The 12021-nt window shown below is 40.2% G+C and overlaps 1 protein-coding gene across 5 annotated transcripts in view; it reads right to left on the bottom strand.

The window, feature by feature from the left end:
• The window catches only part of DIAPH2 (diaphanous related formin 2), a 984211-nt gene extending 975558 nt beyond the window's left edge, over nt 1–8653 (bottom strand). For all 5 annotated transcript variants that reach the window (XM_047843487.1, XM_047843489.1, XM_047843490.1 and 2 more), the window contains exon 1: nt 8265–8653. In XM_047843487.1, the coding sequence (XP_047699443.1) occupies nt 8265–8396 (132 nt within the window). In that variant the 5' untranslated portion in view covers nt 8397–8653. The remainder of the gene's footprint in view (nt 1–8264) is intronic.
• Between the last annotated feature and the right edge of the window lie 3368 nt (nt 8654–12021).

The following is a 12021-nucleotide window of genomic DNA, read 5'->3' as shown; positions in this document are numbered from 1 at the left end:
TGGCATATAGTAGCTGTTCTAAGGAGTCTCTCCACACTTGCATAGGCAACCTTTCCAGATACTTCTACAGAACTAAAGACAGAAACGAACTTAATTGGAGCTGATACTTTATGATAGCACTTTATGTGGAGTAACTTTAAATGAAATTTTACCATTAACTTTAAGTTGTATTTGTTTAAGGAGCTCAGTTACATGTACGTTAATTAGGCACACATTAGATCACAACTATTTTTTGAGGCAATTAGAAATATTTGATTATGAATTAAATATTAGATGACACCAAGCAATATGTTAATTTTTAAAGATGCAGCAGTGGCATGTGGTTATGTTTAAAAAAAGTAATTTTTAGAGAAGCACACTGAAGTATGTAGGAGTAAAATGACATATCAAGGATTTGCATTAAAGTACTTTAGCAAGGAAAAAATAAAGGATGTATAAAGCAAATGTTGAAAATCTAGGTAACTGCTAGATTGGGGGTAATAGATATATGGTGATTCACTATACCATCCTATCTACTTTTTAGTATGTTTGGAATTTTTTTATGTTTTATTAAAAAGGTTATATTAACTACCCCATATTACAAATAAAGTAAAAACTTTATCTCTTTTACTTTTAGCTAGGTGAGAGACCAATAAATTAAGGATAGACAAAAATTCCTCATAATTTTGACCAAATCTTTACAAAAGCATGTGGATATCTATCTCAGAATGACAGATTTTTTTAAAGGACTGTACCCAACACATTGTCTCCCTTGGTCGAGCACCAAAATTACCAGGGTATTGAATCAATAGCCTTTGGGGAATAATACATCCCTAATGAAGTGTTGGATTACTACATAGACCTGCCTGAATAGCCACCTAGAAGCTTCTCACATGAAGTAGGCACTGCTATACAGAGCCTTAACAGAAGGAGAGACTGGTAGACAATTTGCTGGTCTGTATTTGGTAGCATACTCTCTTGAAAGCAATACAGAAAAACCTTCATTAAACAAAAGCCTATGTTAAGTGGTGATTAGTAAGAATTTTGTTTGCCATATTGTTTCATGAGAAAGGCATGAATACTCTTTCCCTAGACCTCCTCACATAAAGCAGGCAAGTATCAGAATTCACTTGAGTGTCTGCTCAAGCTATAGCCAGAATAAATCATTCAGACTTAAACAGATTCAACCTGATGAGATAAATAAGTTTTAAATTAATATGAGCTCATTTCTTTCTGTTACTTACATTCATAGCAAATAGCTATGCAAAAATATATTTTGACCATTCTTTACGTGCATCAATTTTGAGCTTCCTTCCTATAAGAAGACAATGAGTGTCAATGAGTGTCTCCTACAAGATACCCACTTAGATATGAAGTATATAATTATTATTTCAAGTCACCTGGCCATGATCTTACTCTATTCAGTCCTGAGACAAAATAGCATATCAAACACCCCAAATCTGACAGAAGGAACTGGTCTCTTTTGCATGGCAGACTGAATATAGGAAAAGGGGAAACCCGGGTCTTCAGAAATAATCCATATGGTGCTAGTGAAAACCAGTAACATTTAACCAAATGTGCTAACGGATATAAATTAGCATATATTGTGTGTGTACAATTTTCAGTGCATACCATTATTTAAAGTGTTCTATGGGGCCAAACTGGCAAAGAATATGATTTCATTTCAATGACATGCTGCTATTGCCAGAGTTCTTGGTACTTGTAGTGAACTCTAGGTGGATTATAATTATAATTGTTCAAAAAAGGAACAAAAAGAGAGATGAATAATGTTTCACTTTCAGAGACCCTGAAGCATAATAACTCTGTGCTATAGGTACCTTTACAATAGAAGTGATAGATTTTAAACTTATCTCTAGGTCAGTCCCCTTAACATATCAGTTGACTCAGTTTTCTTATTTGTATAACAGCAGTAAGCTTCCTGGCAAGGCAGAATACCAAAGATATCTAATAAACGTTTTTTAACACAAATTTTAAATGTGTCAAATTGACGAACTGAAAAAAAAATGGTAGTCTGGTGCTTAAAAAATACTATAGTGAAAAAAATGTTAAACTTACATCTTCTATTCATTAAACAGAAAGAATTATTAGTAGAAGGACAGAATATACAATTCTCCAAGTGGACAAATGGAATTAGGGAGAGAAGAGGAATCAATCAACATATAACCATACAATGGTACTGTATACAATAATGTTAGAGCTATCAAATTACAAAAAAGTCATCAAGCCATTCATCCACAATCACATTTGATTCAGGTAATATATGGGGTTAATAGTAATGCTCTATATTTGTACAGCAATATGGAATTTTCTAAATGCTATCTCATTCATTACTATGTTTTATCTAAAGCACATTGTAAAGCCAATCAGGCAAACATTATCTCCAACTGGCAGATGTTAATGAAGGGGCTTAAACTTCTGCTGTTAAACTGCTCATCAGAGATCACAAGCAAATAAAATATAGAATGAACACTGGAACCCAGTGTCCTCCATTCAGTATTCTTTTGCCAATAATCTGAAGTCTCCTACTAATAACAATGTTTCTTGGGTCATGAGTTTTAATACCTTTATTCGGCATTGAAGTTCAGGCTGGGTCATCACAAGAATCCAACCAAGGGGATAAGGAGTTCTCCCAGACAAGAAGTTTCTTGAATTTCAAAACAAAGGACACAGAGGAATGTACAGATAGGTTCATTTGATGGAGTATTTTTTAAAAGCCTATTTTCAACAATTTTACATTTTCAAAATGTCTAGCCTATGGGGAAAGAATTCTGAGCTAATAATCATTTACTGAGTAGCTTTGCAACCAAGCACTGGCTTACAAGTTTTAAAGAATAGGCATAAAGTGGGACCACTGCCCAGAAGCACTTTAAAATCTCTGTAGATACAAGATCAGCATGTAACATTCAGACTCACAATAGTTATGAGTTGAGAATAAGGAAGAACCTTTGGTAAGCTGAAGTAATCAGTGAAACTTTAATGAAATAATGATGGAATTTTGAGACCCAAGCTGGACTGTAACAAGCAGGTGAGATTTATAAAGGAGAAACAAGGTGGCTATTCCAAATTTGGTGAAGATGTTCAGGGTGGGTGGCAAGAAAGTGAGGCAAGGGAGTGGCAGGAGGAATCTGAGGGGCAGAGAAATATGCCTAGTAAATAGATGAGATAGTAAATGGAAGAGTAAATGAGCTGCAACTGGAATCCAGGTCTCTAAACATCAAACTCTTTGTGCCACTCAGTCCTCCAAACTGGTCTTCTTGCCTCCATACTGGCACCCCTCTCCAAGAAATTCTCCACTGTATTAAGTTTCTTTAATTTTTTTTAAATGTTTGTTTATTTTTGAGAGAGAGACACACACAGAGGATGAGCAGGGGAGGGGCAGAGAGAGACGGAATCCAAATCGGACTCCAGGCTCTGAGCTGTCAGCACAGAGCCCAACATGGGGCTCGAACCCAGGAGCCTTGAGATCATGACGTGAGCCAAAGTTGGATGCTTAACTGACTGAGCCAACCAGGCACCCCTTAAGTTTCTTTTTAAAACACAATTCTTATTAGGCCAGTCTCCTGCTTAAATCTCTTAAATGGCCTGCTATGGCTTGCAGAAAGAATCTGAAACTCTAAGACAACATACAAATATCCATCATGATCTGGACTCTCTCTTTTCTACCAGGTCTACCATATGTACCCTTTGTTTCAGTCATTAACATCTACCCACAGTTCCTTTATTAGGCATATTGCCATATCTCTCTACTTTGTATATGTTGTTTTCAACCTAAAATTGCCCTTCCCTCCCCTTCTTCAATTAATGCCTTATTCTTCAAGCCTTGGTGCAAATGTCACCTACTCTAGTAAGTCTTTCCTTGTAACAATCATCCAATTAGATTGAGATACCTCTCCACATTTTTATATCACCCTCCTATGCATATTCCTAGGATTCCTTACACACAGCTCTTTAATCATTAACTTCCCTGTCTCTCTCACTAGACTATGAGCATTTCTGTATCACCAACCATCAGAATAATGCCTAGGATGGAATAGGTGCTCAGTAAATGTTGCATAAATGAACCTGTTGTGCTCAACTTTATCAATTAAAATCAAACCATGATTTATCTAATTAAAAAACAACCAAATATTCAGGAAGTTATATAATAGCCAGAAAGTTAACTTCTATCAAGTCCCTAATTTGACTCCACTGCCGAAAGAACCAAAGGCTTCAGGAATAATACAGAAACACAAAGTCTGGGGCGCCTGGGTGGCTCAGTAAATTGAACATCAGACTCTTAACTTCAGCTCAGGGTCATGGGATCGAGCCCTGTGTCAGGTTCTATACTGAGTGTGGAGGCTGCTTAAGACTCTGTTTCCCTCTGTCCCTCTAAAAAAACAAAAAACAAAAAAACCACATTCACACAAAGTCAAAATGCAAAAACATCTAATAATGTTAAGCCACTCTACACCGTGGAATGTGTGTGAGGGATGTTAGTTCTACTTTAACAATAGCCTCTTTTAATGGTCAAGTCATTGCCTTACATATGTGGGATTCAAGATGCAGCTCCTTCATAATACTTCTGGAGCTCTAGTAGATTTGACAAAATACATTCCATGATTGACACCAAATTACTAATTAATCTAAGATTCATGCTGCTTGATGACATGCTACAATCTGGGCCTAACCAAACAGTTACATAAAATACAAAGCTCTAGTACTAATAGTACTAATGCATTATTCAAAATGTGAGAAATTCAAGAGAAGATTGCCTCCAGTAAAAAGAATCAAGATAAAAGGGTCACTGTGAGGATTTAAAGATAGAGAAAACTGAAGTTCTGTTACATTTTTTATTAATCTTTTCAATTTTTTTTTATGTTTATTCATTTTTGAGAGAAAGAGAGTGAGCAGGGGAGGGGCAGAGAGAGAGAGAGGGAGACACAGAATCTGAAGCAGGCTCCAGGCACTGAGCTGTCAGCACAGAGCCTGGGGTGGGGGTGCAGTGGCTCCAATTCAAGAACTGTGAGATCATGACCTGAGCTGAAGTCAGAGGCCCAACCCACTAAGCGAACCAGGTGCCCCACATTCTTATTTAATCTTAAACAAAGATCATTAAAGTCCTGAAATGTCACTTTGAAAAAATTGTAATACCCAGCAAAAGTATGAGATATAAATTAAAGTAGCTCCTCTCTATAGAAAACATACCTTCCTTCCCCAGTTTTCCGGAACAATAAGGAACTCAACGAAAACAAGTGAATCACAAGCCTTATACTTCAGTGAATCCAATATACTATAACTATTGTTACTTTTTCTATATAATGAAAACTTTCATCGTAGCTAATACTATATAGACATGTTTTTAACTTCTTTTTACTCTCAGATGAATTATCTTCAATATCAATCAGTTGTGTGATCAGCACTATTCCCCTTCTTCCTTCATCACTGACCTCCTCCTCTCCCTAGTAACTTGGATTGGAATCAACTGGCATTTCCTTTACCCTCTCTCTTTGGTAACCCAATAGTGCTTATTCTTCTATAGGTGACAGGTACCTTTGAGAAACTGATGAAAACTATGAGGCCCAGAAAAATGAATGTACCTACATATACTCAAATTTTTCATACAATTTCAGGAGTTTAAGAACCCCTATCCACCACAATCATCTACATGAAGAATTTCTATTACATATAGCTCTCTTTCATAATATCACACCACAACTACTTTACCCACATACAATTAAGAACTACTACAAGGGTGCCTGGGTGGCTCAGTTGGTTGAGCATCGGACTTCAGCTCAGGTCATAACTTCTAGTTGATGAGTTCAAGCCCCGTGTCTGGCTCTGTGCTGACAGCTCAGAGCCTGGAGCCTGCTTCAGATTCTGTCTCTCCGTCTCTCTCTCTGCCCCTCCACTGCTCATGCTCTGTCTCTCTCTGTCTCAAAAATAAATATAACCATTAAAAAAATTTTAAAAAAGAACTACTACAGTGTTTAATAACACAATACTCAAAATAGTAAAATTTAGTCTAGGTAAAGCTTTTAGCTTACTAGCAATATTTTAAGAAGCCCAGAAGAACTCCATCCTAAAAGGCCTTAGAAGAAAGTGTTGAGCACTTCAATAAGACAGCTCAAAATAAGGAGTAAGGCATTTATTTTTTAAAAAAGTATTCCAAGTCTTGTTTGATCAACTTGCTTGCTTTAAGATGTGCTGAAATGTCCTTCTAAATTTGTTTTTATTAACTCTGATACATCTGCTTGTAAAATCATGTAAGGCTCAAAAGTTATGTTTGAGCAAAAGAGCAAGTTCTGATTGATATTAACGAACTCTTGCATTCAAATACTTGTTCTACTATGTCAAGCTATGTTCAACACCGAACAGTGTTAGCTAAGAACTGAAAGTGATACCATCTCATAACGATCTAGTTACCTTGTCAAAGCAAGTAAAACATAAAAGATGAAACAGGACAAATGACCAAAGGGAAGGGAAGAATATAATCACGGTGTTATAACTAACAGAGATAAGTGCTTTCTTGAAAGCATTATTTCCTACAAGTAGAAAGTTCTTGTTGGATGTACCAAACTACTCGTGGACACGGAGTTCACTTTTATTTTTGCTTAAACTTTTCATCACTGTTTAAATCACAGTTTTGTACTGGGTCCAGGGGGAAAAAAGGAAACATGATCACTCTTTTACAACAAACTGATAAATATCAAAATCATATCAGAATTTTTAAGTGTATTAAACTTTAGTGATACACTCACAAAACTTTTCTAAGTTTCATGATGGTAGGGGGCACCTATTAAACCCATTAACCTTCAGCCAGCATAGACAATTCACAAAGGGCAATTTCTACTTTTGTAAATACTGGGTTAACAGGACATATCAAGTAAGCAAGTTCTCAATTTGCCTCAAGTTAGGGTAGAAGTGATGAAACTTTAAACTGGTTATTTTATTCTACCCCATCAGGTCCCTTCCCATATAATGGAAAGCTGCATATTTCCCGAAATAACACCCTGACCATTGTTTTCCAATATGAACAATACAGAATTGAAAGGAAAATAGGAGGCAAGAGAGAAGTGCAACAGGTACATACATACCAAATGATCTGATGCCATAAGAAAAGGGTTTAGTAATGTCACTGTCTCCTCCCCTATTAAAAACAAGTTAAAACTGAAAACTAGATGTGCAACATGTGCTTGTACTTCAAATCTGGACTAAGAACCTTCAAACAGAAGGAATACTTGCTGAATTTGTACAGGAAAATCATTTCCCCTCATGCCACCCAAATTAGAAAGTTTATTGATAAATGTCTGCATAATACTTGCCACGGTTGGGAAAAATTGACGTTAGCCAATATATTTTGTTAATGTTACCAGTTTTTAAGTTTCCCTATTAAATCATTTTCATATATATATATATGTATATAAAGAGGAACCTTTTTAACTGAGTTGAGGAAACTCCAGTATTTCCCAACCTAATACCAGCCCCCATAGATTACATTCCTCTGCACATTAAGTCAGTGGCAGGAAATGGACTTCTACCACTGGTTCACACACTTTCAGGACGATGAAACTTGTGCGGTGGGCTTACTGCTTTTGAGCGTTCTTAATCAACTAGGTGGAAGTACTGTAATGACTCTGCTTATTATATGCACAACAGTTGGTACCTCACCCAGCCTCGAACTCCCACGCTCTTAAAAAGAAATGTTTCTTGGGGAGAGCACATGGAAGAGGCAACAGGAAAAAGAGCACGTAGGCGACTCTTAGATTTCTGGTAAAGTAGAAAGACTAGGAGCCTACGTTGTGTGTTTTTCTTTAGGGTGGGATTGGTGTGCAAGTCTCTAGGTGGGCTCCCAAGTATTTGGACTAAAAAGAAGAGAGGTTCCCCTGCCCGGACACTATGCGTTAAGAGTCAAAACCCAGCAACTGACAGAAGTGGGAAGGAACAGAATCGCGCAAAGATTCGCGCCCACAAGTTAGACAAATAACAGACCCTACCCAGTACTCGGAGTCTCCCCAAGTTGGGGTGGGGCCTTTCTCCTTCCCGCACTGCCTCCCGGAATGAGAAGAGTGAGAAAGGGCTTAAATGGGAAAGGGGGTGCTCTTCCGCCCCCACGCTGTCTCCGCGCCTCGGCGTGGCGTGGCCGCTCCTTTGGTGGCTCTTGGAGTAGCACAGCGAGGTCGCGGTTAGCCTTGGGAGGGGGCCCCAGGTCCCCCGGTGCGTAACAGCCAGAGGTTCCTGGGGCTCTAGCTGTCCCCAAGGCTGGCGGGGACTGCGGGAGCACTCACCAATTTGGGTTTGTTTTTCGTTTCCTCTTCGTTGGCGGCTCGGTTCCCTGTGCTTCGCTTGTTGCTCCGGCCCCCACCGGGTTCCTCGCTGCCGCCTCCCGCTCCCGACGCCGCCGCCCCGGGCTGCTCCATCTTTCTTCGGCCCTATCACCTATGCCCTGTAACCCCAACTCTCCTCAACTTGGGGAAGCCCCTGGGGGTTGTCCCGCTGCCCTGGCTGATTCGGTATCACCGCTTCCTGTGTGAGAGTGTGTCTGCCTGGGGAGCTGCCGATTTCAGGATCCCGGCTCTCATGCACCCCCGACGCAACACGCCTTTGCCACTACTCGGTGCTGGGGCAAGCCCTGCCCCTGAGCAGCTGCAACTACCAAGGTCGCTGGCGCCGCCGCCCTCAGGGCGGTGTTTAGGGTGGAAGGGAAAGTAGGTGCCTATCTCTTTAAGAGGGCCTCAACACACGTGATTCATCAAAGTGCCCGCAGTCTGCAGCCGGGGCACAGAAAGCTGCTTCCTACTCCCAGTGCAGAGCGGGCCCCAGCTACTGAGCATGCCCAGCGCAGCGATGGGATCCAGAGGAAAGGAGAGGACTTTAAGCTGCGGTTAAGCACTGATTTCACTTCCCCGGGGCCTAGCGTGAAATGGAAGAGAACTAGTCAAGAGAAAGGAGGTATAGCCCATTTTAGAGATGGGGAAAGTGAGGCCCGGAAGGTTTCAAGTATGAGTTACACTGGCAGTTCTACCTGAGTGTCAGCTTCCACTAGTGTAGGTCAGAGCACCTTTCCCACAGAGGCCTTGACAGGGTGTGGTCCTGCTAAGCTCTGTGGGAGGGGTGGATTGGCCAGACAGCTGGCATCCTATAGGAAAACCACCACGTGGAGTGCTGATTAATTGCCTAGACCGACTGTATGGGTCAAAGTAGAAAGAGTGGGTGCTTTGTGTTGCCGTGATTGCTTTGCGACCAAAGAAATACAGTCGTTCCTTTATTCCCATGCTGCTAGGTAGTAGAAGCAGCAGACGTCCACTACTTCATTAATCTTGGAGGTATGGGGGGGGTGGGGAATAAGGCTCTTCAACAAAAGCACCTATATAGAGAGCTAACAATTGGATTGAGTGCTATTTTCTGTTCCCTGAACTCATTTAGGTTTAGAGCTGTGGTACGGAGTAAGATCATGTGTATCAAAGCTTTGTTTAAAATATAAATCTCCAGGAGCACCTGGGTGGCTCAGTCGGTTGAGCGTCAGACTTCGGCTCAGGTCATGATCTCACAGCTCCTGAGTTGGAGCCCTGCGTTGGGCTCAGTGGTGACAGCTCTGAGCCTGGAGCCTGCTTCAGATTCTGTGTCTCCCTCTCTCTGTATATATCCTCCTTCGCTCATGCTCTGTCTCTCTCTGTCTCAAAATAAATAAACATTAAAAAAAATTAAATAAAATGTAAATCTCGAGACAAATGCTAGGTGTTTTTGTGCTGCAGCAGCAACAGCAGAGTACTGTGAGCATTATTAGTCTTTAGTGCTTGAGTTGTCAGGAGGAGGCCCAGGCTATATTCTTCCAACTTTTTTAAACAGGGTCCTCTAAAAATATTGTTCACACTGAGAATGTTATAGGGGCAGAGCAGGATTTGAATGAACCACCATCACAGAATAAGAGCATATATGCTAGAGAAGCCTGAAATGTAATTTGGATACTAAGTCTATTAACATGTCCAAATGCCTGTTATTCAGATATCTTCAGGCTATGACTTATTTTGCCCTCCCCTTCAGCTCTGCTGAATCTGTTTATGAGCATATTTATTGAGAGTGCATTAGGATAAATTTGACCATGCTATATATGTGATGAGGCAATTAACTGGGACAGTAGAGTGAAAAGAACATTATATATCTAAAAACAGCTTTGATCCTGGCTTTGTCATTGTCATTAACTTTCTTTTTAATCATGCAGGTGGTAAACTACCCAAAGACAGCACCGAAGAGGAAATGCATGCTTCTAGACAGGGCAGACAAGGAACCCTAAGGTAAATTTGCTTTGTCAAAGTTTCTATCTTACTTAAAATTTGATGTATATTTTGAATTCGACTTACTATACACACATGCACACAGACACGTATGTGGTTTAAATAACTTAAGTGTTTCCCCTCCTGAAAAATTGAGTAAAAATGCGTGCTACAGAAAGACATGACCTGTTTATCCGATGCTTTCATCCAATTCCTGTTTAAGAGATGGATATGGGTGAGAATCTTCCAAGCTCAAATGTGGCTCAATAATCTGCTCCATAGGTATTTATTAATCTCCTTAGAGTATACCACGTGCTATATAGAGTGCCATGGGTTAGAAGGATGAAGTTGAGACACTTCCTGACCTGAAGAACCTCATAGTCTACTGGGAGAGAGAGACAGACAGTTAAAGAACTGCACTTCAGTACAACAGATATGAACAGGGAGCCCATGCAGTACATGAGGTAGATATATCACCAGAATGTCAGGGATCTGGGACACCTTCCCAAAGAGACTGATGTTTGAGCTCAGTCTTACGGGTCTAATTAAAGTTAGTATTTGTTGACAGTCTAGTAAGTGTTAGGTACTGTGCTAGCCATTGTGGGTACAATAATGAACAAGACAGATATGGCTTGCTCTTATAGAGCTTTCAGGGTATTGGGAAGCATATAAAAATGTGTTGAGCAATTACAAGGCAAAGAAAGAGTGAAGAACATTTCAGGCAAAGGAGATGACAATAGCATGTGCAGAGACCCTATGGTTAAGAAATTGAGGGTGTTCAGGGGCACCTGTGTGGCTCAGTTGGTTAAGCATCTGACTTTGGCTCAGGTCATGATCTACAGCTCCTGGGCTCAAGCCCCATGTCTGCCTCTGTGCTGACAGCTCAGAGCCTAGAACCTGCTTTGGATTCTGCCTCTCCTTCTCTGCCCTCCCATGCTCATGCTCACTTTCTCTCTCTCTCTCTCTCTCTCTCTCTCTCTCTCTCTCTCGTGCATGTGCGTTAGAGTGCAAAAATAAACAAACATAAAAAAATTAAAACAAAAAAGAAATTGGGGCATTTGGGAGAGGGGGCTTCTGTTGAAAGAGAAGTAGAACAGATAAGCAGCTTCCAGATCATAAAGGACTTGTAGGTCTCATTGGTGTGGTTTTAAAAGGGAGAAGGTGTTGTAATACAAACGGCTTCTATTTGGAGTGTATAAATAGACTTGAAAATGGAGTGACATTATTTTGAATATATTGTTGGGTTTCACTATCCTCAGGCCAGGTGAAGCTAACATTTGAAATCCAATTAAAGGTATGTGTAAAAGATACATAATGTTTACTGCAAAAAATGAAAAAGTCTATTACTGATATGGCTTACATTTGACTTTACTGTGATTATCTCAGCCACGTCTTAATTCTTGATGTTTGTTTTTTGTGCTTCAGTTAATATAAACAGCAATTAAACAAACACCCTTCCTTCTGACATCAGGGTCATTGTGTTTCTCTTGGAAGCTAACATATGAAAGATACCACTGCTGTCCTGCAAGGATTTGTTTACTGACTATGAACCAGGCACTTCACCAAGTGTAGTCTTAGGGCTGATCTCATTGCACCTACATTCCTTTATCTTTACCTTCTTGGGACACACAGATAGCTTGCTTGGTGGAGAGACATCTTTTCTATCATGTTGACAAAAGGAGGAGGCTACTGGGGTACCTGGGTGGCTCAGTCGGTTGAGCCTCTGACTTCGGCTCAGGTCATGATCTCGTGGTCTGTGAGTTCGAGCCCG

Source organism: Prionailurus viverrinus, chromosome X (genome assembly GCF_022837055.1).
Source record: "Prionailurus viverrinus isolate Anna chromosome X, UM_Priviv_1.0, whole genome shotgun sequence".
In the NCBI taxonomy this organism is placed as follows: Eukaryota; Metazoa; Chordata; class Mammalia; order Carnivora; family Felidae; genus Prionailurus; species Prionailurus viverrinus.
This window is presented reverse-complemented; position numbering and strand designations above follow the sequence as displayed.